Source organism: Oryza brachyantha, chromosome 3 (genome assembly GCF_000231095.2).
Source record: "Oryza brachyantha chromosome 3, ObraRS2, whole genome shotgun sequence".
Lineage (NCBI taxonomy): Eukaryota > Viridiplantae > Streptophyta > Magnoliopsida > Poales > Poaceae > Oryza > Oryza brachyantha.
In genome coordinates, this window is record NC_023165.2 from 17099715 (window position 1) to 17127021 (window position 27307).

The window sequence follows — 27307 nt, forward strand, 5'->3', positions numbered from 1 at the left end:
GCCGACCTGCTACCGCCCTCGTCGCCGCCAGGGAGTCTCCCCAGCGCCGCGCACTCCTTCGCCGCCCGGTCGCTGTCGCGCCCGGTCTCCTCACCATCGCCGATCGATCTCCGTCGCCACCGCGATCTTCCGCTCCTACCCGCGCCGCCACCTTCGCCTCGATCTCGCCGACTCGCCCGCGTGTTCGCCGCCGCCGGTGAGAATCCCCTTCCTCCTCCCCTCCCTCTCCCCCTTCCCGGCCGCCGCCGCCGAGCCGCACGCCGTCGCCGGACGCGTGCGGAGCTCCTCCTCGCCGCCACTCGCTGTGGTCGTCGTCGCTTTCGCGACGCCGTCGTCTAGCCGCCGCCGCCCGCGCCCGTCCGCACCCGCGCTCGTCGCCGGTCGTCGCCGTCGTGCCGTCGTCGCCGTGCGCCCGCGCTCGGCCCCGCGCCATGTGCTGCTGCCGTTGTCGCTGTCGCGCCATCGTCGCCGTCGCATCGTCGCCGTCGCACCGTCGTCGCCGTCGCCGTGAGTCGCCGCCGCCGCGTCGCCCGTCGCTCCCGCCGCCGGCCGCGTTTTCCCCCTCCTCTCTGTTCCAGCCTCACTGACGAGTGGGCCCCACTCGTCAGTCACACCGCGCCCTCCCTTCCTCTCTCTCCTCCCCGGGCCCGCGTGTCAGTCTCTTCCTCCCCCCTCTCTCACCGACAGGTGGTCCCCACCCGTCAACCGTCAGCCTCCTCTCTCCTCGCTGACGTCAGCAGCCCCATTAATTGCGCAATAATTGATTTAGGACTTTTCTATTTAGTCTAAAAACCCAGAAAACTTCTAAAATTCATAAGTAATTCATCTAGTCTCCGTTTAGGTCCATTCAAATTTCATTAAATTCATAAAATTGTCAAGAATCCATTAAAAATAGTTTCTTTTGCTGTTTCAGTAGAGTTTGTGCCTGTTTATTTATTTTTGTGCTTTGTCGCTTTGATTCGGACCCCGTCGAAGAGCCAGTTTACTTCGAGTTCGTCGCCGAAGTTCCCCAAGGGCCAGAGCAAGGCAAGTGACACTCATCCTTGATCATATTGAACCCATTATTGCAAATTCCCCGCTTTATTAATTCAAATATGCATTGTTTTAATTAAAGTATTTACTGTATTTATTTTTTTTCGGGTAAACCTTATTATTATGCCGTTGTTTATCCGACTCTATTCATTGCTGTACCAGGGGTAAATTGATTAGAGTTAGGTCTAGGTTAATGCTTAGGCGTGCTTAGAACAAATAGCTCATTGGGATCACCTTTAATCATGCTTAGTTCTTAATAGCTGAGATATTGTTTCATTACCTGGTTCGGGTTATTGCCAACTAAAATATTGATAATGGTGGGCTGTGGGTGCATGGTTTTGAGAGTCGCACCCATGGTAATTAAGGACCGAATCACGGGAAACCCTGGAAGTAATTAAGTGCTAACCACATGCCGAAATGGGTAAGGTGGGATTTGAAGCATGACTTTGAACTATTTGACGTACCGTGGCAAGGGTAGGCGTGATGGAGTATGGACGGGCAATCGTGGTGTAACGAAAGCCTCTGCTGCTTCCGGATCTGCCAAGGCACAAGAGGGGACTGCTTGACTTGGTGTAAAGGAGGGGGTGAAACCTGAAGTGACCTCTGATCAGTGTATAAACTATTCGAATAGCCGTGCCCACGGTTACGGGCGAGCTTCCAGCTTCACTGTGATTAGTGAACCTCTAATAACTTGAGTAAAATGGTTGTCACTCAGGACTACTGCAACGTGGTGTAACGTTGAGTAGTGGTTAGGCCTGTTGCAACGTGGTGTAACGTTGGACAGTGTTGTGGTATTTTACAACTGTTATTTACTTATCCTTTACTGTATTTATTTACCTGTATTTTCTTTTCAATCTCTGTTATTTGTTTAACTGCTGCTTTATTGCAACCAACCTTAGCCTGTCCTTGTTAATCCCTATGCATCATTTATTTCCCCCTTGTCCGTGTTACTTGTTGAGTACGTTGGTTTGTACTCAGCCTTGCTTAACTTTCCCACCCCAGAGCTTGAAGTCGAGTCAGAGGGAGGTGCCTCTCAGGAGTGAGCTGTTCCACCGTCGAAGCGTTGCCTGTGGACTAGAGCTGTACCTGCTGGAGCTAGTCTACCTTTTTCTTTCCGCTGCATTTCCGCTAGAATAAGTGTAATTTTCAGTTGTTTCTAAGAACGCTGGTTATGTAATCAACATTGTCTTTTTGTGTACCCTGACTGGTCCTGGACAGGATTCAATACACAATTAAGTTCAGAAATTCGTGTGAGGAATTTCTGGGCGTGACAGCACCCTTCTTTGATCATATTGAACCTATGATTATAAAATCCACCGCTTTGACATTCAAACATGCATTGTATTCAAATGTGTTACTTTATTTATCTGTTGGGCATTTACCTTTATACCCGTTGATCCCCATTTATTATTATTGTCATCCCAGGGTTAATTTGACTAGACTTAGGGTAGGCAATGCTTAGCCATGCTTAGTTCAAGTAGCTCACCAATTCTTATTTAATTATCGGATTAAACTTTGATAGACTTTTAATGGTTGTAATCATTATTAATTTCCCGTTGTGGATTAATACAACTAAGATATTGCTTATGGTGGGCTGTGGGTGCATGGTTTTGAGAGTCGTGCCCATGGCAATTAAGGACCGGTTCTCAGGAAACCCTGAAGGTCTTACACGTACTAACCATAAGCCAGAATGGGCAACGGTGAGACTCGTAATCTAGCTTGTCCCTATTCGACGTACCGAGGCAAGGGTAGGCGTGATGGAGTATGGACGGGAATCGTGGTGTAACGAAAGCCTCTGCTGCTTCCGGATCTACCAAGACACAAGAGGGGACTGCCCGACTTGGTGTAAAGGAGGGGGTGAAACCTGAAGTGTGGTGCGATTGTCTAGGGAGGGTTAGGTGAAAGGTCTTATCATGGTTTCCGTACTGAGGTATCGTGGTGATACGTTGGGGCATGGTAACATGCTTGGCAGCCATGTCTTGTGGGTAAAGTTGTACACCTCTGCAGAGTAAAACTATTCGAATAGCCGTGCCCGCGGTTATTGGGCGAACTGACAGACTCACTGGGATTAGTTGAACCCCTTTTAATAATTTTCTTAATCTTGGAACTGGTTTGACCCTGCGCAATGTGGTGTAACGTTGGCAGTGGTTTGGGTCTGTCGCAACGTGGTTTAACGTTGGGCAGAGGGTTGACCCTGTCGCTACGTGGTGTAACGTTCGACAGTGGTTTGGGCCTGTTGCAACGTGGTGTAACGTTGAACAGTGGATGTTTATTTTAAGTGTTACTTTACTTTTATTTCAGTTTATTTTATCTATTGTTTTGCTAAATTACTGCAGCTTTGTGCAATTTAACCTTAGCCTATCCTTGTTACCCTATTGCATTCATTATTCTCCTCTCTTGGGTGTTACTTGTTGAGTACGGTGGTTTGTACTCAGCCCTGCTTAATTTTTCCCCCACCAGAGCAAGTGCCAGAGCCTGTGTCAGAAGAAGGTTGTTCCGAAGGTTGAAGTAAGGTTTAGTCCGCCGTCAAGAATGCCTGTGGTGTGGAGCCATCATCGCGAGCTGAAGCTGAAGATTAGATGGTCTAGTCTTGTTTTTCTTTTTCCGCTGCATTTCGATAGATAATTGTTTTTATTTGTTTTTAAGTCGTGGAACTGTGTATTAATTTGTCATAGTGTGTACTCGGGCTGATTCTTGGACCGAGATTTAATGCATGCTATTGTTCAGAAATTTGATGTAAATTTCTGGGCGTGACAAGTTGGTATCAGAGCCAATCTTGATCGTAGGATGGGCCAAATGGAAACCCTAGGAGCCTTCTGTCATATGCATTAGGTTTTGCAAAATTTGAGTCGTCAGTTGTTTTGAAAAAAAAGGTGTCGAGTCTTTTGGTTTTGAAAATTTAGTGAGCATACTTGCTTCTCAAGCCTTGATCTCTCTATATGTGTGTCATCCCATCGACGAGCCCGTGCCTTCGTCGCAGCAGTCGTCAGCAACTTCAGCTGATCAAGTGTCAAGACCGAAGAGTCAGGTTCTGCCAGCAGTGAAGAGTCAGGTCTGCGCTACTCCAAGCGTCGCTCTCAAGTTGAAGATGGAGTCGTTGAAGAGTCAAGCTTTGCTTCTTCAGTCGTCGCAGCCGTTTCGAGCCGTAGACGTTACCCTAGCATTGTCTTTTAGTCGTTGCTTGGTAGTTTTTGTGTGTGTAGGTTTGTTTTGGGGTTAGCGGTTCACCATAACAAGTAGTGGAGGCGTTATGGTCGTACCACCAGGAGTTGGGTGCTCTTTTAAGTGTTTTAATCAAGATCAGAAAATTTCACTCGAGTAATTCAAGAAAAGCCCTTTGCTTAGTTTTCTCCTCTGCCTTTGTTTTCTCCTTCTGCTCCGAAGATGGTGAACACAAGGAACAGTAACCGCAACAACATTGGAGCAACTGGAAGTCAAGAAAACCGTGAAGGTTCATGCAATGGATCACCACCGCCGCAACAAGAGGACCCGATGATTGCCCAAGTTCTAGCCAACCAGGCTCAGATGATGACCATGATGATGCAACAGATGCAACAACAACACCAACAGATGATGCAGCTTTTGACGAATTAGCAGTAGAATCAACACCAAGGACCACCGCCAGCACAGTCAAGGTTATCAGAGTTTCTTCGAGTTCGACCGCCGACGTTTGCAAGCACAACCAACCCGATGGAAGCGAATGACTGGCTACATGCAATCGAAAAGAAGCTGGATCTTTTGGAGTGCAGTGATCAAGAGAAGGTCGCTTTCGCGACTCACCAACTGATGGGACCCGCCTCCACTTGGTGAGATAACCTTTTGGCTACTCGGACTGCCACTACGGATATCACATGGGACGAGTTCTGTGATAGTTTTTGGAAAGCCCACGTGCCAGATGGAATAGTAGCACAGAAGAAGCGTGAGTTTTGTGATCTACAACAAGGGGACATGACAGTTACGAAGTATCTCCATGAGTTCAACCGCCTTGCACGTTATGCCCCGGAAGATGTGCGCACCGATGCTGAAAGACAAGAGAAGTTTCTCGAAGGATTGGATGATGACCTGACCAAGCAGCTGATCTCAAGGGATTTTGCGGACTTTGAGAAGTTAGTAGACAAAGCAATCTGCCAGGAGGACTAGTGCAACCAGATGGATCGCAAGAGAAAAGCGGAACAAGTCAACACAGGAAAGAACCAAAAGCCACGTTTGCACTTTGGACAACAACAGGGGTCTTCGACACTGATTGTTCGTCAACACCGACCTTTCAACCCAAGCAACTGTATCCCCCATGACAACGACAACAATGGAGGACAACTGCAGCCCTTATCAGCACTGCCACCGCCAAACCAGACAACACCAGCTTAGAAGCCAGGGGTCTGTTTCAACTGCAACAAACCGGGTCACTTCGCCAAGGAGTGTCCACAGCCAAGACGCAACAAACCAGGATTCATGCAAGCCCAAGTCAACCAAGTCTCAGCCAAGGAAACTCAAGCCGCACCCGAGTTTGTTCCAGGTAAGTTCTGCCAACTCTAGGCTGCTTATCTTCACATCTTTAACAGCTCCTCCGAATCTCGGGGACGAGATTCTGTTAAGGGGGGTGGATTTGTCATGCCCGGAGTTTTATCCCAAGCCTAAATCGTAAAAAGAAATTCGTAAATAACAATTGGTTTAATTAACTCAGGAAAAATCCCTCTAAAGGAATTAATTTAATTAAATCGAGGTTCCAAATCGACTAACTGGATTTAAATTCAAATTGCAGAAGTATAAAATTTGATCAAACAAATTAATTTAAAACTCGGCAAAAGTGGGGTTTTCCTTTTTCCTCTCTTTTTCCCTTCCTTCTCAAATTGGTCCGAAGTCCAATTTTGCTCCCTTTTCTTTTTCCTTTTTCTTTTTCCTCTCCTCCTTCCCGGGCCGGCCCAGCCGAGCCGGCCCACCACCACCTCTCCCCTCGGCCGGCCCAGCCGAGCAGGCCACCGGCCTCCGCGCCAGCCCGCGCCAGCCCGCGCCCGCGCCGCGCCGCGCCAGCCGAGTCCGCCGCCGCCCCGACTCCTCCGCCCACCGCTCTGCCACCGCAACCGCCGCCGCCGAGTTCGCCGCGTCGCCGACTCGATCTCCAACCTCCGTCCCGCCCTAGTCGGCGCCGCCACACTATAAATCCCCTCCCTGCCGCCGCGTCGCCGCTGTTTTCCCCTCCGCCACCAAGCCGCCGCTGTGCCCCGCCGTTCGCCGCCGACGTGCGATTGTGCCCACTGCCGCCCGTCGTCGCCGTCCAGCCGCGTCATCACCTCCGCCTCGCCGTCGCCGACTTGCTACCGCCCCGGTCGTCGTCGGCGGGCATCTCCCACCAGAGCAAGTGCCAGAGTCTGTGTCAGAAGAAGGTTGTTCCGAAGGTTGAAGTAAGGTTCAGTCCGCCGTCAAGAATGCCTGTGGTGTGGAGCCGTCATCGCCAGCTGAAGCTGAAGATTAGATGGTCTAGTCTTGTTTTTCTTTTTCCGCTGCATTTCGATAGATAATTGTTTTTATTTGTTTTTAAGTCGTGGAACTGTATATTAATTTGTAATACTGTGTACTCGGGCTGATTCCTGGACCGAGATTTAATGCATGGTATTGTTCAGAAATTTGGTGTAAATTTCTGGGCGTGACAGAGGGGATGAGCGCGGCCGGTGGCTTGAGCTAGCGGTGGCGAGAGCGGCGATGCCCGGCGACGGCGCACGGCACGGCGACGACGGTGCGACGGCGACGGCGAACAACCGAGACGGTAGCGCACGCGGCGCAACCGAGCAAGGCGACGACAGCGGACTGGCACGGCGACGGCGAACGAGCGGCGGGCGCGGGCACGCACGAGCACAGGTGACGGCGGATAGATGACGGTCTCGCGAAGGCGACGACGACCGCAGCAGGCGACGGCGGGGAGGTGCTCCGCACCTGTCCGGCGACGGCGTGCGGCTCGGCGGCGGTCGGTCGGGAAGGAAGAGAGAGAGGGGAGGAGGATGGAGACTCTCACCAGCGGCGGCGACTGTGCGGACGAGTCGGCGAGATTGAGGCAAAGGTGGTGACGCGGGAAGGAGCGGAAGATCGACGGTGGCGGCGGAGATCGGTTGGCGACGGCGAGGAGGCCGGACGCGGCGGCGACCGGGCGGCGAAGGGATGCGCGGCACTGGGGAGACTCCCTGGCGGCGACGAGGGCGGCAGCAAGTTGGCGACAGCGAGACGGAGGCGGTGACGCAGCTGGACGACGACGACCGGCGGCTGGCGACGGAATCCACCGGCGGCGGCGAACGACGACAGCGCGGCGGCGACTCGGGCGGAGGCAAAAAGTGGGCGACGGCGCGCGGCGGCTCGGGATTTATAGGGTGGCGGCACCGGCTAGGGCGGGGCGGAGGTTGGAGACCGAGTCGGGCGTGACGCGGTCTCGGCGGCGGCCGTTGCGGCGGCGGCGGTTGCGGCGGCGGCGTGGACTCGGACTCGGCGCGGCGCGACGCGGAGGCGGGGTTTCGGTCGCTGACAGGTGGGCCCCACCTGTCAGTGGCGCGAGGGAGGAGGGAGGCGGCGCGGACTCGCGGGCGAGTGCGGCGCGGCGAGCTGGGCCGGGGCAGCGGCCCAGGCGGGGTGCGCGCGGAGAGGGGGAAGCTGGAGCCGGTCGGCTGGGCCGGCCCGGGAAGGAAGGAGAGGAAAAAGAAAAAGGAAAAAGAAAAGGAAGGGAGGAAAATTGGACTTCGGCCCAATTTGAGAAGGAAAGGAAAAAGAAAGGAAAAAGGAGGGAAAAAGGAAAACCCCACTTTTCCCGAGTTTTAAATTAATTTGTTTGATCAAATTTTATTCTTCTGCAATTTAAATTTAAATCCAGTTAGTCGATTTGCGAGCCTCGATTTAATTGAGTTAAGTTCTTTTAGGGGGATTCTTCCTGAGTTAATTAAGCCGATTGTTGTTTACGAATTTCTTTTTACGATTTTAGGCTTAGGACAAAACTCCGGGCGTGACACGCAGCCACAGCTGGAGAAACCACCATGGGCCAGCGATGTGTCCAACCGGTTGGCTAGCTGATAGCTTGGAGGTTACTTGGTGAAGCATCTGGTATACCGCTCCAAGTAGGTACTGGCCAAGGGGAACGGGACCTCCGTCGGCTAAGCGTTCTGCCATGTTCTCGAAGTTGGTTGTAGGGCCTAGAGTTTGTCCGCAAAAAACAAATCTCTCTAGCCATAGGTTTAGGAAGGCGCTGCGCTCTCTATGATCGGCAGTCCCGGAGTCCTTGCGGTGGGAGGAGATGTATCCTGACCAACCTCCAACACCTTTAGTCTGCAGCCGATGCTGGAAGGTGCCTCTTAGGTTCAAAGGGTTTACAGGCGCCATAATATTCAGGCCAGTTAACATCAGGATGTCCATAGGGGTGGGAGTGAGTATCCCGTGGCCGAATATGAATGCGTTCAAGGCATCGGACCAAAAGTAAGATGCCGTGGCTAGCAAGGGTTCATCCTTTTCCATCTCAGAAAGGCTAAGGCATATACAGTGGTTGATGTCCAATTTTTCCCATTGGGTACCATAGGTCTTGTACAACCGATTGTACCAATCTCTCCAACCATTCGAGGGAGTGGGAAAGGAATGAAAAGACTGATTCTAGTCAGAGGCACTCAATTGGGCATTCTTAAAAGGTATCCTATTGGCCCCAGAGCATATGATGTCTACTAGGTCAGGGTTCCCCATTGGGCCAAGAAAGTAAAACCTAGGGTTTGGGCTAGCAATTATGATCTGGTTTTTAAGTTGCTGAAAAAAAGCAATGCGGAGAAGGAATCGGTTAACATGCCGATCAATGGCGTGGTACGAGGAAAATTTGCTAACAGTAAACCCTCGGTTCAGAGAACAGGGTATTCAATGGCGGAAAGCGAAAATGGTGCTAGGATGAGAACTTGCCTCGGGGACTTCGTACGGGGTATCCGGTGAAGAGCTCGTTGAGGCCATTGCTGCTGACAAAGGCTCGAGACGTGGGAAGGGTTGTACCTTGAGGCAGAAGGGTTGCCCGGAGCGTGGAACGTGGTGGCCCAGCGATGGACTTGGTGATTTCGTGCGGAAAGAGCAAGCTTGAGAGAAGGGTGAGCGTGCTGAATGCGGGGGTAAGGATCGCCGGAGCTCAGGGAAGAAGGAGGCAATGGTGAGAAATAGTTAAGTCTGGAAAGGGGGAAAGCTTATTACGCAAGCGACGAAAAGTGACCGTTGGCATAGTGCGATAAAACAGGGGATCCGTTGAGACTATACCGTTACAACAGATTGAGCCGATGGCGGAAATCGGTTACAAAAGAAGAAATTTCGGAACAATGAATTATTCCAAAATTTGGGGGCATGTTATTGCCAGATTTTGGCAAATAGTCGTTATTGATTGAGACACGGTTGAAGACCGAATTGGATAGGAAGGCTCGAATCGGCTGGAGACAGGAAAGCTGGGTGCAATGTGGTGGTGGCCGATAGAATCCAGATTGGACAAGGATGGGAGTTCGATTGGACCTAAAGCTTGGAGATAGGTTCGGTATTTAACTGTGAGTCCGTGTAGATTAATTAGGATTTATCTCAAAGTTTATTTAGGATTCTATTATTTAATTACAGTCCGGACAATGTAAAGTTAGGTAGTAGCGGATTTTTATCCGGTTAGTTATTTCCCGGGGCTATAAATATAGGTGCCTGGGGTCCTTGTAAATTATCAGCAGTTCAATCTAACTTGGCGCATCACCTCAAATCTTCGACTTGCTTGGGCTTTCGGCGCGGGGTTTGTCAGCTTCGCAACGTAAGTTCTAGTTCGTTAAAACCCGTCGATCAACTAAGACAGAACTGTCTCGGTTAAGTCCGATCTTCTGCTTGGTTGATCGGCGGGTTAAGTTCTATTACTGCTTTGATCTACTTTAAGTTTGAGGTAGTATTAGTGCTCGTTCAAGTCTCTACGAATTCTTCTTTTCAATCTGGTAACGTTGTTCCAGTTGGCCTGATTCTATCTCGGTTCGGTCTAATCAATCTGGTTTGCTACATCTGCGTTGTCGGATTGGGTTGAGGGTGCGTAGAGGCTTATCGCTGGAGTTTTAGCCAGCATTATCTTAAGTAATCCACTGATTAGTTGGTTAAATTCACCGATCTTCATGTTTCTATGGCTATATCATGCGAAACTATGTACTGTCTCGGTTAGGTCTGATCTATGTATGTTTGGTATGATATGTCCATAGAAGTTTGTCCGATCGGCTGAGTTTGATGGTTTAATTGATGGATTACGTTGGTTTTCTATCTTGTTATTTGCATGATATAATATTCTACCGATGCCATGTATGATTGTGCCTAGATCTGTACTGTCTCGATTAGATTTGATCTTCTAGGTCTGATATAAGTATGCATGTTATTAGTCGTTATTGTTTCATGTTAATAATTGGTATAGCATCCTAGTTTGTATCTGATGCCACATCTAGTCCTATATCGGCTGTCGATCTCTTGTAAGATAAGCTCTACGATGGTCCGATCGATCGATTAATCTTAAGACTGTCTCGGTTCGGTCCGATCTTTTGAGATTAGTTGATTGATTGGGCTGTTCGGTGTTTATCCTACTTCTGACTTAGCCGATTGGGCATGTTTATAATTGTTATAACAAAATTCCTGAGAAGCCGATCATCTAATCTATCGGCTAGGGTCCTAGAACGGTATCGGCTATCCGGCCGAGAGCGATTTCGGGGTTGACTGTTTTTTCATGTTATATCTTGTCAGTTACAGGATCAAACTGACTAGCACATCCAGTATTCCTAAGAATTAGGTCCTGCACTGGAATGGTCTAAGATTGATTCCCAGGCCTACGTGTGTGACCGTTGATTATCATTTTCAGCGTCAACAGTGACATACCATCCGATAAGCCCAGAGCAAATCAGCTAGGGAGGTGTGCCATCTCCTAGGTTGTTCGGCTATCTTTCTCTTTATTAGTTTGATCAAACTCTTGTTTGAGGCCTCTGCCTATCCATTAGCGTGAGCATAGTAAGGATATTTATTGAGAAGCTTAATTCCCATACCGGCAACAAACTGTTGGAACTCCTCTGAGATGAATACTGATCCTTGGTCGGTGGTTATTGTCTGAGGAATTCCGAACCTCTATATGATATGTTCTTTTACGAAATTAATTACATCGGCCGAAGTCACTCTTTTTAGTGGTATGGCTTCGACCCACTTGGTGAAGTAATCCGTAGCTACCAGTATGAACTTGTGTCCCTTGCTTGACAGAGGGTATATTTGCCCGATCATGTCGATGCCCCAGCCCCTGAACGGCCAAGGTTTGATGATCGGGTTCATAGCCGATGCTGAAGATCTCTACACGTTTCCAAACTTTTGGCAGTCTTGACAGCTCTTGTAGTACGTGAAGGAATCCTCCAGCATGGTTGGCCAATAGTACCCTACTCTCTGTAGCAACCACTTCATCTTGTAGGCCGATTGATGAGTGTCGCATATGCCATCGTGCACCTCGCACATTACTACTTTGGCTTCTTCCTTGTCTAAGCATCTCAAGAGCACTCCGTCAATCGTCCTATAGTATAACAAGTCTTCGAGTAGCACATGTTTGAGCACTTTGTACCTGACTTTTCTATTGGCTGATGATGACGGGTCTTTTAGATAGTCGATAATTTCTTGTCGCTGGTCATCGGCTTCAGCGCATGCTATACTTGCTTCCTCTGTCTGCTCTAATTGTGCTATCTCTGCTTCTGTTTCTGAGGTCATCGGCCGATAACCGGATGCTCCTTGGGCGAGGGAATTTGCTTTGGCGTTCTGCTCTCGAGGAATGTGGTTCAACGTGACTCGCCTGAAATCTCCTAGCAATCCTTTGGCGACTTCATGGTAGGTTTTGAGGACATCGTCTCTGCATTTATATTCTCCAGATAGTTGCTTGATCACCAACTGAGAATCCCCCATGACTTCAACTGCTTCGGCACCTATTTCCATCAGCAGTTCTAAGCCTTTGATTAGCGCTTCGTACATGGCCTGATTGTTGGTCCGATACGCTTGATCGTGTATGCAAACTGGAAGCATGCCTCTCGAGGTGAGATTATCATCAGGTCGATGGCGCACCCATGCCTGCAGATGGATCCATCGAAGAAGACAGTCCAAGGTACGATTTCAACATAATCGGCCTCCTTGTAGTGTTCAACTATGAAGTCAGCCATCACCTGTCCTTTTACTGCTTTGGCCGACTCGTATTTCAGGTCATATTCTGTTAGTGCCAGAATCCATTTATCCATCCTTCCTTTCAGAACTGGGGCCGATAGCATATATTCGATCACGTCGGCTTTGCATAGTACTATACACTCGGCCGCCGACAGGTAATGCCTCAATTAGGTGCACGTGAAATACAAGCACATGCACAACCTCTCGACTTCTGGGTACCTGGTTTTGGCATCCAACAGTTTTCTGCTTAGGTAATATACCACCCTCTCCTTGCCTTCTACTTCCTGTATCAATACCGAGCCGATAGTCTTCTGATTGGCTAATAAATAAAGTTTGAAGGGTACCCTTTTTTTGGGTGGCATGATGACTGGAGGTTTCTTTAAGTACTCTGTGATCCTGTCAAAGGCTTTCTGGTGACTCTCCCCCACGAGAATTTTTGATCGGCTTTTAATTTCAGCAAAGGAGAGAAGGGTTTGATTCTTCCAGACAGATTTGATACGAATCTCCGTATGAAATTAATCTTGCCGATCAAGGATTTGTAATTTTGTCTTGTCCTCTGGAGGTTAAGTGTCATTTATCCCTTGGAGACATCCTTTTGTTATCTCAATTCCTTTCTCGTGCACCATGAACCCTAAGAACTCTCCAGCTGACACAACAAAGGCACATTTGGTTGGATTCATCTTTAGTCTATATTGCCTTGTCCTCTCTAGTACGCACCAAAGGTTGCCCAGGTGCTCTTCTACTGTTCCAGATTTGACCACCACATCATCTATGTAAATTTCCACTAGAGAGCCGATCAGGTCATGAAAGATGTAGTTCATGACCCTCTGATAGGTGGCCCCAGCGCTCTTAAGTCCGAATGTCATTACGACCCATTCGAACAAGCCGATTGCCCCTGGGCATCTGAAAGCTGTCTTATGGATGTCTTCTTCTGCCATGAATATCTGATTGTAGCCGGCGTTGCCATCCATGAAGCTTATCATCTTGTGTCCTAAGGCCGCGTCTACTAACTGATCGGCTACTGGCATTGGGTACTCATCCTTTGGGGTTACCTTGTTCAAGTCTTTGAAATCCACGCATACCCGAAGCTTGCTATTTTTCTTGAGCACCAGGACGATGTTGGAAACCTACTCTGCATACCGACAAGGCTGGATGAACTTGGCATCGTATAGACTGGTGATCTCTGCCTTTATCGGTTCATACATGTCGGGTTTGAACCTCCTTGGTGGTTGTTTGAAGGGCCGATAGCCTGGCTTAATCGGAGCCGATATTCGACAATCGATCGGCTTAGTCCTAGCATCTCATGATATTCCCATGCAAAACAGTTGACATACTCTTTTAACAACTTTATTAATTCTTCCCGAAAATTCGGGGTCAGGTTTGCACTTATGTATGTCAGCCTTCGCCTGTCTCTAGGTCCTATGTCTATTTCTTCTAGCTTATCGGCCGACATAAATCCTTGACCTAGTTTCCCGTCTAAGTCGTCGACTGCCCCGGTCAAGGTGTTTACTAGGATGAATTGCCCCCGAAGTCTTTTAGCATCATGTTGGTCTTGATAAGATCTTCGGGGGTTTTACCCAGCTTCCTATATGTGGAGTAGGGCATTAGATGTACCGTCGCACCACCGTCGACTAACATTTTGGCCATCGGCTTCCCATCGACGTGCCCCTAGATGTACAACGGTCGAAGGTGCCGATGATCTTTCTCTGCCAGCTTCTCAAAGACGGCTGGTTGCGGAGGTAGCACGAGCTGGGCCATCGCCTCCTCTGTTTCGTCGTCGGACCAATCAACCCTGTACTCTGTTGGTAGTATAACCACCATGTTTACGTTGGCCGATGGTTTGTGGACTTCTAACTTGATGCGCCACTCTTTACGAGTCTTCTTGGGTGCCGGTGGTTGCTCTTCATCTTGCTGCTGTTGTAGTTTGCGTTGGTGGAGCCGTTGCAACCGTCACTTCTGGTTTTTTGGTGAACAAACCACTAGGACACCACTGGTTGGGCTTCATCGGTGGTTGCTGCTCTTGGTCATTGTAGTACTGCCTGATTTCCTCCTCGTCATAGTCTTGCTCCCGAGGACCCAGCCTGTCGTGCACCGGCACGTGGCGCCGTGTCAATCTTGGTGGCATCCTCGATCTCCTTGGGCGTGGCTGTCGGCTGGTGTAATCCCGCTCCTCGGGGTTGCATTCGGGGTAGTCCTCTTTGGACGGGGGCCATATCCTTTCTTCCTAGAAGTATTGGAAAAACGGACAGTCCTAGTAATCGTCATATTGGGTCTACTCGTCGTGCCTTTGGTTCCTCTTGTAGCACCGATGGTACCTGTTCATCACTGAAGTGGACGTGATATTGTTCGTACCTGGACGTCTGCTCGAACTGCTGCTTGACCCGTAGCCGATGTCAGTATAGACCATGTTGACGGGGAAGGGATGCCCGTATATTTTCATCGGCTTTTTGGTTTCTTCAAACTTGATATGGCATTGTTCAACCGCCACTTGGATCTGACGCCAGAAGATTTGGCAGTCGTTTGTGTGGTGAGAGACGGAGTTGTGCCATTTGCAGTACTTTTTCTTCTTCAACTCTTCAACCGATGTTATAACATGCCCTGCCGGCAGCTGGATGTGCTTCTCTTGTAGCAGGAGGTCGAAGATTTTATCGGCTTTATTGACATCGAAGTCAAACTTCTCTGTCTCCTTTGCCCCCTTGACCTAGGGACAATTCACCGGCTTTTTATTCCTGGTCCATTCTGCCAGGACTATGTCGGATTCATCGATGTCAGAATCCGATGACTCTTCAGCTAGGTATGTGAGTCGGCACTGAAATTTGTCTTTTCTAGCCTCTTGGCATCGGATTTCGTGGGCCGATACCTTTTGTACGAGGTGGGCTACGCTCTCGAACTCCTGAGCCGAGAACTTTTCCCTGATCTGGCCAAGCAAACCCTGGAATGGTAGCTCGGCCAACCGTTGGTAACTCAGATTTAGCCGATAGCAACGGCTTCTCTCGTTGCAGAACCTCTGGACGTAGTCATGGACCGACTCGTCCATCTTCTGTCTTACTATAGTGAGATCGGTCAGGGACATCTCTTGTACCCCTGCGAAGAATATTTGTGGAACTATTTCTCGAGATCGGCCTAGCTCCCGACCGAATTCGGTGGTAAGGATGAGAACCACGTGAAGGCCGATCCAGACAGTGATAGAGGGAAGAAGCGCACTTTGAGCGCGTCTTTAGCCGATGCTTCGTCGCACTGGGCTAGGAATCGACTTACATGTTCAATGGTCAATGTACCATCTTGCTCGAAGAACTTGGAGAAATCCGGCACCCTGTACCGGTGTGGTAGCGGCACCCTTTCGAGCCATCCCGGATATGGGTGCCGATACATAGTAGTTTGCTCCCTCGGCCTTAGGCCGAAGTGCTCTTGCTTAACTTCGGCTATGTGGTCTGTCCAGTCTTCATCCCTGAACTGCCCCCCGGGCACAGGGTCGGGCAAACGGATCTGGATTTTATACATCGGCTCCTGCCGATGTGGCCACGCCGGAGGTGGGTTGTGCTGCTGGTTATCCCGATGGTACGGATCGGCGTGCCGAGCATACCTGGGTGGAGTCCTCTCTTGCTAAGGTTGTCTTGGTCTCTCCGGGAGCTCCTCCAGCTGTGCACGAGAATGTTGCGGTATCGGCTCTTCATCTCTCGGATTTCTTTCATCCCTATACTGTCGATACCAGGGCCTTTCCCCGTCTGGGATGTATCTAGGCCCCCTTTGATGTGACTCCCATTCAGGAGCACCATCGGCTACCTACCGAATTAGTCCCAACAGGGTATTTACCAGTACCCCTGACTGGTTAATGAGTGCATGGTGTACTGCCGAATCTACCATGTCCTATAGATTCGGCTGCTTCTCCATGGGTGGGTCGCTGCCTTTTCTCGACTCCGAGATGGGCGTCGGAAGCCGAGACTTTTTCACCGGACTGCCCTGATCATACGGAAGGACTTGAGACACAACTTCTGGAATTTATCCATATGTCGCTGCACCAGGGCCTGCTGCTCGTTAGTGAGGTTCTCCCAGGTGACAGCGAGGATGTTTTCAGCGCTGACTTTTTTCGTGGCCATCGCTCTTGCCTGGACTCGATGAACGCTTGACTGGCTCATGGTTGAATTGGGCTCCTGACACGGTCCCACTGGGCATGCCAAAAAATGTGTTGACGTCAAAATGTGAACGTTGACGCGTCACACACGAAGGCCTGGGAATTAATCTTAAACCACTCCAGTGTAGGACCTAATTCTTAGAAATACTAGGTGTGTCAGTCAGTTTGAGCCTATAACTAACAAGGTATAGCATAGCAAACAGTTAACCCTAAAATCGCTATCGACCGGATAACCGATACCGTCCCAGGACCCTAGCCGATAGACTAGACGATCGGCTTTACAAGAATTTCATGATAGTAAGCATAAATATGCCCAATTGGCTAAGTCAGAAAACAACAATGCATGATAGCATTCATTCACATATCGAACCTGGAAGATCGAACCTAATCAGACAGTATAGATCTAGATACAATTATGCATGGAATCGACTGATTATTGTAGCACACGATCAATAAGATAGCAAACCAGCGTAATCTGTGAATCAACTCATTAAACTTGGCCGATCGGACAGATCTCTATCAGCATATCGTACCAAATATTCATAGATCAGACCTAACCGAGACAGTACGCAATCTAGCACGATATAATCGTAGAAATATGAAGACCGATGAGCTTAATGAACCATTCAACAAATTACTCAAGATAATGATGACTAGAACACCAGTAATAAGCCCTCGCGAGCCCCTGATCCAATTTGATAACACAAACCCGGCAAACCAGATTGATCGGACCAAACCGAGACAGAATCAGGTTAACCAGAACTATGCTAATAGATCGAACAGAAGAACCCACATGGACTTGATAGAGAGCTACTACTACTTCAAAGTAAAACAGATTAAAGCAATAATAGAACTCAGCCCGCCGATCAACTAGGCAGGAGATCGGACTTAACCGAGACAGTCCTTTTCTAGTTGATCAACGGGTTTTGATGAGTAGGAACTTATATTGCGAAGCTGACAAACCCCGCGCCGAAAGCTCAAGCAAGTCAACGGTTTTGAGGCGATGTGCCAAATTGGATTGATCTCAAGATCCTCTACAAGGACCCCGAGCACTTATATTTATAGCCCTGAGTATTAAGATAAAGCCTAATTAATTTACACGGACTCACAACTAACACCGAATCTATCTCTAAGCCTTGGGCCCAATCGGACTTCAATTCCCGTCCGATTCGAACTCTATCGGCTACGACCACTCCGCATCCAATCTCCTGACTCCAGCCGATTCCCCCTTTCTTGCCCAACTCACTCTTTAGCTGTGTTTCAATACATAACGACGATTTGCCAAAGTCTGGCGTTAACAAACAAGTACCTTTAATGTCGTTTGTGCCCCTCTAGATCCAGAAACATATTGGCTCTCTTCTCGTCTCCTTCTCTCGCGTACACCCGGCGCCCCCATCGACCCGTCGCCTAGTGCCCTATCCGGCCGCAGCGGCGTCGTCCCCAGCCAGGTCGGCGTCTTCCTCTCCGGCCGCCTCCTCGACCTCGCCATCTCCGGCCAGCGCGGCCTCCTCCCGCCTCACGGACCTCCCGGCGCCCCGGCCCTCGTCTGTCGCCTTCAACCCCGGCCGGCGCGGCCTCCTCCCACCTCGGCGACAACCCGACCCCCGTCTGCCGCCTTCACCCCAGGCCGGCACCTCCCGACTGCCCCGGCTGCCACCGCCAACCCTAGCCAGCGTGGCCTCCACTGGTGGGCGCTGCCACCCCCAGCCGTCGCGGCCTCCATGGCCTCCCCTAGATCCATGCAGATGTAATTGAATTCTTCTATTGATAATGTTTGGATCCAGAGTTCTAAATTATGGCTTTCTTTTTGCCTAATTGTGGCGTCTTGTTGCACTTTGCAGGGATTGAATTCTGAAGTAGCATCAGAGATTTGGGACCTTGCAGTGTGTGAATTCTGAAGTGTTTAGCATCAGAGATTTGGCCAATTAGGTCTTCAGGTGATGCAAATTACACTCACATATTTCTAAATAAGATAGTGGCAGGAAATGCCGCTTTATTGCTGCAACTTTCATTGCAAACATCGGCTTAGAGGCTTACAGCTTATTTCTACATGTAACCAAATGACATGATCCCATTGCCTGCTCTACCAACCTTTGCAAGTTGAAAACCCTTCTTTCCTGAATCCTGATCAATTAGCTGTATTAAGCCAGCACGTACTAATATGTGTTCTCTTTTTTTTTGCTGAATTCCTGAGATGAACCTGTGTGGTTTCAACACAATGTTTTCTTGTCAACATAGTGTACTGAATTTAACATTGTTGACCGAGATTGATGTACAGATTTGGAAGGTTGAACACTCGATTGGCATGGTAGAAAGGGGAAGTTACAAATTAACGGCATGAGTTCAAAGGACGCCTCCTCAGGGTAAAATCTTTCTTCATCATTTCCATTTTGCATTTATATCGAGTTAGATTTCTAACTTGACTGTTCTATTGTTCATTCAATTCATCTAAGGCGGATCCAGAACAGTCTAGAGTAGAGGTTCAGCTGGTTGATTATGAGACGAGTTCAGATTCATCGCTATCAACTTTAGGTTCAGAAAAACTAGATAGTTGTACAAGTGGGCCAATATGTCTTGAGTATGGATCAATTGCAGAGGCAACAACACCGAATGGGGCAGATCCACAAAAGCTAGATAGTGTTACAATTGGGCCTTTATGTCTAGAGAACCAGGCAATTTCAGAGGCCAACCCTCCAACGGGTACAACTTATGAAATGCCTTTATGTCTGGAGTATGAGGCAATTTCAGAAGCCAACCCTCCAACGGGTACATCTTATGAAATGCCTTTATGTCTGGAGTATGAGGCAATTTTAGAAGCAAACCCTCCAACGGGTACATCTTATGAAATGCCAAGCTGGACTATAGGTCTGCAAGATGAACCAATTCAGTATGTTGATTGGGATAGGTTGGACATAGAGGAAAATTTGGATGATGAGGGGAAGGATTAAGGTTATGAGCGATGACCAATTTTTTCTCCTACTAGGGTTTAGAGAAGAGGATGATAGGGCCGCAAATTATGGGCATGCTCCTAGTTCAAGTAATGTTGATGCAAGTGGTCTTGGAGTTGATGAGGGCACCGAGGGTGCATCTATTCTTGTTGCCGATTCAGTACCGGGTGAGCTTGTAATAAGCTATGATAAGAACAACCCTTGTATGGATCGAGGCACTAAATACCCCTCAATGAAGGAATTTAGGTTGGCAGTGAGACAATTTGGTATTAAGAATTTGAGTTGGGCAAAGTTAAAACTGATAAGGAGAGATACATGGTAACATGTGCAGCTGAAGGATGTAAATGGAGTCTTGTTGGGCGTAGACAGAGCGATAATAAAACTATAATGGTATAACTTCAAACATGAAAATGGCATTAGTGCACTTATGACTACTCTTACTTACAGTACAATTGATACCATTGCATTTTTATTGCAGGTCACAGTTCACAATGAGGAGCATAATTGTACATCTAGCATGAGGATAAGGACAACTACGCCTTCGCAAGGTTGGGTGGCTGACAGGGCTCTTGACATCCTCAAGACTTCACCAACCATGGGTGCGAAAGAGCTACTTACCAGGTTGCAAGATGAACACAATGTAACTCTGGCTTACAATACAGTTTGGTGTGGGCTGGAGAAAGCAAAGAAAGAGTTGTATGGATCTTGGGAAGAAAGTTTTTACATGTTGTATAGTTGGAAGGAAGAAGTCCTTAAGAGATCACCTGGTAGTGTTATAGAAATTGATATCAAGGTGGTGGATGGGAGAGCATACTTTCATAGGTTTTTCTGTGCATTTAGTCCTTGCATTAAGGGGTTTTTGGCTGGTTGTAGACCTCACTTGAGTGTAGATTCTACCCATCTGAATGGTAGGTGGAATGGTCATTTAGCTGCAGCGACATTAATAGATGGGCATAATTGGATGTATCCTGTTGCATTTGGTTTCATAGACTCCAAGACTGAGGACAATTGGGTTTGGTTCATGTCACAGCTTCATAAGGCCATAGGAGATTTAGAACCTCTTGCAATATGTTCAGATGCATGTAAGGGGTTAGAGAATACAGTTCATAAGGTTTTCCCTGAAGCTGAACAAAGAGAATGTTTTTGGCATTTTTTGAAGAATTTTTCAAAGAAGTTCCATGGCAATACTTTTGCTAATATGTACCCTGCAGCTAGAGCTTATAGGGAAGCGGTGTTTTAGAAGCACAAGACACCTATTACTAATGGTCCCCCAAAAGTTTGGAAATGGTTGTCCACATATCATAGTTTGAAGTGGAGGAGATGTGGATTCAACACTGCAATCAAGTCTGACTACATCAGAAACAATATTGCAGAAGTTTTCAATAATTGGATTTCTGAAATAAAAGACTTACCCGGTTGTTGACCTAGTTGACAGGCTAAGAGAGAAGGTAATGGTTCTAGGGACAAGAGAAGGAGTATTGGAGAACGACTTCAGGGTAGGGTTCTACCAGCTGTAATCCTTCAACTAAAGGCAAGAACAGGAGGTTTAGGGCACTTGAAGGTTATTACAGCTAGTCTACACACTGCCGAGGTGCAAGACTTCGGCAAGGATTTTGGAAGGCATGTCGTTACAATAACAACAAAGACATGCACTTGTGAGGAATGGCAACACACCGGGCAACCTTGTGATCATGCATTGGCCTTTTTAACAACTCAGAGAAATGTGAACTTGGCAGACTATGTTGACATGTTTTACTCAGTGGAGAAGTTCAAGGCTGCATATGAGAGGGAGATACCAGCTATGCCAGATAAGTCCTATTGGCCAAAGGTTAACATGCCATTTGATTTTGGGTGCACCACTTGGGAAGAGGAGTGTGGGGAGACAGAGAAAATTGAGGATTAAAGGATGCCTTGAGATTGGTGGTAGCACTAGGTCAAAGAGTGATGCCAAAAATAAAAAAGTAATCAGAGGGCCTGTTACATGCAAAAGATGTGGAGAGAAAGGCCATAGGCAAGCTAGCTATAAGTGCTCACTAAATGGAACAACAAAAAGGTAATAATTTTCTATCCTTATCAAATTATGTCATTTTCAAATTATCCAACATCACCCTTTATGTATGCATGTTTACAGGAAAAGGAAAACTAAGAAGGCCAAAGCTAAGAACCAAGCTGAACCTTCCACACCAAAAAAAACAACTAATGTAGATAGAATTTTGCAAGAAAGCCCCGGAATGGTTACAAGGAGGTAAATGGATCCATAAAGGGTGTGTTCATCTTTGTATCTTTTCTCTAACTTAGCTCATGTGTGTGTTCAGGCGTCTTGCAATGCTACTGGGTGGAGGAACAATTAATTCTGGAGCGGCAGGGGCTGGATACACAACAAATCAGTCTAGAGAAGCAAGCACTTCTGGAGGATCATCTCAACCTATAAAGAAAAAAAAAGGTAACTCCCAAGAAAATGAAAATAACCTAATTGCATCATGTGGAGTTGGCTACAATTGAATCTACTGAGATGTGAAATCAGTTCAATGTTGTATTTTTCTTATTAATTATGTGTAAAATGACAGCTGCAACACATGTATTTTGGAAGGGCCTGAGAGACGAACTCATGTATTAAGTCCTTTCTAAATCTTTTGTCATGTTCAGTAATAGTTATTACTATTTGAGATTGATTATGTGATATATTATGTGATTTACTGTGTGATGATGAATGGTTGTGTCTGATTTTTGTTGGTTGGAGATTGGTTATTTCTATGTGATGTATGTGTTTATTCATATTCAGTTCAAGATTGATTATTGTTGGTTGAAGATTGATTATTTTTAAGTGATGTATGTGTTTATTCATATTGAGTTGAAGATTGATTATTGTTGGTTAAAGATTGCTTATTTCTAAGTGATGTATGTGTTTATTTCTAAGATTGATATGCAACGGGTGATTTTTTTATATGCTCTTTTGTTTGTTGTCTGTCTGGTAGCTTGCATGCATGCCCGGTTAAGGCTAGCTGGCTGGCTGGGTGCTCAAAAAACAAGCTAGCTGGCTGTTTTGTTTACAAAATAGACCAGGGGCACTTTAGTCTTTTCACAATTCATTTGATGGCTAAAATAAAGGAGAACAGCTCTAAAACCATCATAATGGAATTTTATAGAGAATGTTACACTGAGGAGGGCATTTTAATGGGGAACATGTAAAGGGTGGCATTTTATGGAGAGAAAATGTATGGAGTGGCCAATCATAAATTTTCTCTCATGCGTGACACGTCAACGTTCACATTTTGACGTCAACGGTATGTGACACATCATCGTTCACATTTTGCTGTCAACGGCACCCGAGTTTGTTCCAGGTACGTTTTTGCCAGCTCTAGGCTGGTCATCTCCACCTCTTTAACAGCTCTTCCGAATGTCGGGGACGAGGTTCTATTTAAGAGGGTATATTTGTCACGCCCTTAGTTTTACGCTAGCTAATACTTAATTAAATAATACATTAAAAATAAATTTATTAATTAAAGTTCAGGAGAAACCATGTATAAATTAATTAAATTAATTGGAAGCTTTTCGAAATATTTTAAAATGTCTCGAAAGCGCTTAAAATAATTAAGAGGATTTAAATATGAATTTCAGTGTATCAAATTTGGTTAAATAAATTAAATAAACATTGGCAAAAATTGGAGGCAAAATCTTCATCTTTTTCCCTTATTCCCTTCCCCCTCTTTCCCCTTTCTTTTCTCCTTTTTCTTTTCTCTCTATTTTTTCCTTCCTCCTTTCTCTCTTTTTCTCTCTTTTATTTTTTCACAGTCGGTTGGGTTGGTAACCCATCTCCCTCCTCTCTCCAGCCAGCCTCATTCCTTTCTTCTCCCACCTGGACCGGCCCCGCCGCCCGACCCACTACTTCCCTCCTCTCCCCACGGCCCACATCACGCCAAGTCCAGTTTCACCCCCTCCTCAGGACACCGATAGGTGGGGCCCACCCGTTGGGCCCATCCTCCACCTCCGGTGCCCGCGCCCTCGCTGTCGTTCGATGTCTCGTTGCCTGCCGTCTCCCCATCCTCCATGTGCCTGTGTCGCACCCTTCCGCTTCCGCTTCAGCGCCGTGTTCGCCGCGCGTGCATCCTGCTGCGCCGGCTGCGTCTCGCCGCCGATTGGCACCGTGGCCCGCACGCTTGCGCCTCGCCGCCGATGTAGTCATGGGCCGCTGCCGCCCTCTACCTCCGCGCATTCCTCACGCGCTGTCGCCTCGCCCACGTGACGCTCCGTGTTACGCCGCTGTGTGCCCACGCCCCGCCGCGCCTCATCGCCGCCGAGTGCCGTCCCGGTCATGCTTCACCTGGTCGCATCCACGCTCTGCCTCGGCGTTCCTCGCCACAACACACCCTTGCACTGCTCCCACGCCTGCGCCCCTCCGTGTCGCCGCCGCGTCTGCTTGCGCCGCCGCCTCCCTTGCGTCACCCGTAACGGCCGCTGCCAATCTCAGCCGCGCCGGCACAACCGTCGCCGCTGTTTTCCCCGCGTTCGCGCCACCAATCCCGCGTGCCGCCACTGCCAACCAACTTCCTGCCTCCCCCGTCTCCCGCGCCGCAACCGCCGCGCTGATCGCCGTCTTCTCCCCTTTAAAATCCCCTCGGCCACCGCTCACTCCCCATTCGCCAGCTCGAGCCTCCGCTGCACCAGCACCGCTCACCTCTCCCGCTGCTGGACATCATCTTCATCGTCACCTTGGTGCGTGTCGTCGTCGGCGTCTCCCTCCCCCTCTCTCTCCCCTTCTCAACTCCCTTGCCACCGTGCTCGCACCCGCACTGGTTGCTGTCGCTGCCGTCGGGCCAAGCCAAAGCCACCACTTCTGCCTCCCCTTCCTCTATTTCCCCACGCTACCATTGTCGGTTGTCGTCCTCTGCCGCTTCCCGGCCACCATCGTCGTGCCTTCCCCCTTCCTGCTCCCTCTCCCTCCCTCGGCTCATCGTTGTGCGTAACATCCTCATGCGCACCCGTCGCCCGCCATGCCGCCTTTAAACCGGCTGCCGCACATGTGTGCCACCGCCGTCACCTAGCACCACAACCGCTCGTCGGTTGCCGCCTTCGTCGGTCATCTGCCGCCATCGCCTGGCCGCTCCCTCCCTCCTTTGCTCCTCTCTTTTTCTCCTTTTGGGCATCGGGCCCAGCTTGTCAGCCCTCTATCTCTGTAATGGGTGGACCCCACTCATCATATTCTGTTTCTCTCACCCAAGTTGTGGGCCCCTCCCATCAACTCTCTCTCGCTTTCTCTCTCCTTATCACTGAGTCGTGGGCCTCGCGGCTAGCCTCTCCTTCCCAAAGGGCCCCTTTTGTCAGCCTTTCCCCCATCATCTCTTCCACTGACAGCTAAACCCCACTGTCAGCCCCTTTTCCCCTCTCGGCTCACTAACTAGTGGGCCCACCATGTCAGCACACCCTCTCTCTCCTGTGCTAATGTCATGCCTTCAATTACTTGCGCAATAAATAATTTAAGGCTTTTTGTTTAGTTTAAAAACATAGTTAAACTTCTAAAATTCATAACTAATTCATCCATTCTCTGTTTTTGTCCATTCAAATTTCATTAAATCCATAAAAATGACATGAATCCATTAAAAATAGTTTGTTTCTCTATTTCAGTAGTTTTATAGCATTTGTTTTGCCTGTTTGCTTTGTTTGTCGTAGGTTTTGACCTCGTCGAATCGCCGGTTTTTCTCATAGTCATCGCTGAAGTTCCTCGTGGGTCAGAGAAAGGCAAGTGGCACCTGCCTTTGATCATATTGATTCGATGATTGCAAAAATCCTCGCTTTACATTCAAACATGCATTATTTTATGCAAATTTACTTCATTTACTTACCTATTGGGCAATTACCTCTATATCCATTAATTACCTTTGATTATTATTGTCATCCCAGGGATAATTTGACTAGAAATAGGCTTAGGCAATGCTTAGCCATGCTTAGTTCAACTAGCTCACATGTTATTATTTAATTATTATTAAACTTTGATAGACCTTTAATAGTTCTTGTTTATGATTAATTACCTGGTGAGGGTTAATGCCAACTAAAATATTGCTTGTGGCGGGCTGTGAGTGCATGGTTTTGAGGGTCACGTCCATGACAACTAAGGATCGGTTCTCGGGAAACCCTGGAAGTCTTACACATACTAATCATAAGCCATAGTGGGCAACAGTGAGATCCATAGTCTAGCTTGTCCCTATTCGATGTACCCAGGCTAGGGTGACCGTGATGGAGTATGGATGGACCCTACAACGGTCCATGCTGCCTGACTTGGTGTAAAGAAGGGGGCAAAACCTGCAGTGTGGTATGTTTGTCTAGGGAAGGTTAGGTGATAGCTCTTATCATGGTTTCCTTACTAAGGTATCGTGGTGATACGTTGGGGAATGATAACATGATGTGGAGCTTTGTCTTGTGGATAAAGTTGTACAACTCTGATCAGAGTAAAACTATTCAAATATGGGGAGATCTAACAAATTCGCTGGGATTAGTCGAAACTTTAAGAATCTGATCTGATTAATTTGGAATTGGTTTAACCCTGCGCAATGTGGTGTAACGTTGGCCGTGGTTTGTGTCTGTCGCAACGTGGTTTAACATTGGATAGAGGGTTGCCCTGTTGTTGTGTGGTGTAGTGTTGGACAACGGTTTGGCCTGTTGCAACATGGTGTAACGTTGAATAGTGGACGATTCTTTTAAATATTTACTTTATGTTTTTATTCAGTCTATTTTATTTACTATTTTGCTAAATAGTGCTGCTTTGTATAAATTAACCCTAGCTTATCCTTGTTATCCAATTGCATTCATTATTGTTTCTTTCCCGTGTGTCACTTGATGAGTACGGTGGTTTGTACTTAGCGCTACTTATTTTTTCTCCACTAGAGCAAGTTCTAGAGCCTGAGTCAGAAGGTTGTTCGCAAGGGTGAAGTGAGGTTCAGTCCGCCGTCGAGAATGCCTGTGGAGTGGAGCCGTGTTCGTCAGTAGAAGCTAAAGATTAGTTAGAGTTTTTGTTTGTTTTTTCCACTGCATTTCGATAGACAATTATTTTTATTTGTTTTTAAGTCATGGAACTATGTATTCGATTTGTCATAGTGTGTACTTGGGCTGATTCCTGAGATTTAATACATGCTATTGTTCAGAAATTGGTGTAAATTTCTGTTGACGCTGAAAATAACAATCAACGGTCACACACGTAGGCCTGAGAATCAATCTTAAAGCATTCCAGTGCAGGACCTAATTCTTAGAAATACCGGGCGTGCGAGTCAGTTTGATTTTGTAACTGACAAGATATGGCATAGAAAACAGTTAACTCCGAAATCGCTATCGGCCAGATAGCCGATACCGTTCCAGGACCCTAGCCGATAGACTAGACGATGGCTTTACATGAATTTCATGATAACAATTATAAATACGCCAAATCGGCTAAGTCAGAAGCAGGATAAATAACAGATAAGCCAACCGACAAATTAATCTTAAAAGATCGGAACCAACTGAGACAGTCTTAAGATTAACCGCCCGATCGGACCACTGTGATATTTATCATCCGCTAAATTGTTAGCCGATGTAAGGCTTAAACATGGAATTTGTGCAATAACTAGAATGTTGTACTAACTATTCGCATAAAACAATAACAACCGATAGCATACGTGCCTAATCCAGACCTAGAAGATCTAACTTAATCAAGACAGTACAGATCTGAACATAACCACGCATAACATCAGATAAATATTATAGTATACGAATAATGAGATAGCAAAGCAGCGTACTCCATCAACTAATTCATTAACCTCAGCCGATCAGACATATCTCTATGGACAGATCGCACCAGACATACATAGATCAGACCTAACCGAGACAATATGCAGTCTTACACGATATAACCACAGGAATACGAAGATCAACGGAATCAACGAATCAATCAGTGGACTAGTTTATGATAATGATGGCTAAAACTCCAGCGATAAACCCTCGCAAGTTCCCACCCCAATCTAACGACATGAACTCAGCAAACCTGATTGATATG

The 27307-nt window shown here is 47.6% G+C and overlaps 1 protein-coding gene and 1 long non-coding RNA gene across 3 annotated transcripts in view; one reads left to right on the forward strand and one right to left on the reverse strand.

Annotated features, from left to right (window-relative positions):
• LOC107305487 overlaps positions 1–14647 on the reverse strand; it is a 28497-nt gene extending 13850 nt beyond the window's left edge. The window contains exon 1 of the mRNA XM_040521769.1: positions 14560–14647. Coding sequence (XP_040377703.1) covers positions 14560–14647 — 88 coding nt within the window. The remainder of the gene's footprint in view (positions 1–14559) is intronic.
• Positions 14648–17685: 3038 nt separating this feature from the next.
• On the forward strand, positions 17686–21969 carry LOC102705873. Of its 2 annotated transcripts, XR_001551772.2 has the most exons (7): positions 17686–18086; positions 18181–18276; positions 18618–18702; positions 18793–19677; positions 19766–21340; positions 21419–21532; positions 21603–21969. It is a non-coding gene; the product is annotated as an uncharacterized LOC102705873 (long non-coding RNA). The 2 variants fall into 2 exon arrangements; XR_424037.3 differs by lacking the exon at positions 18793–19677.
• Positions 21970–27307: the final 5338 nt, after the last annotated feature.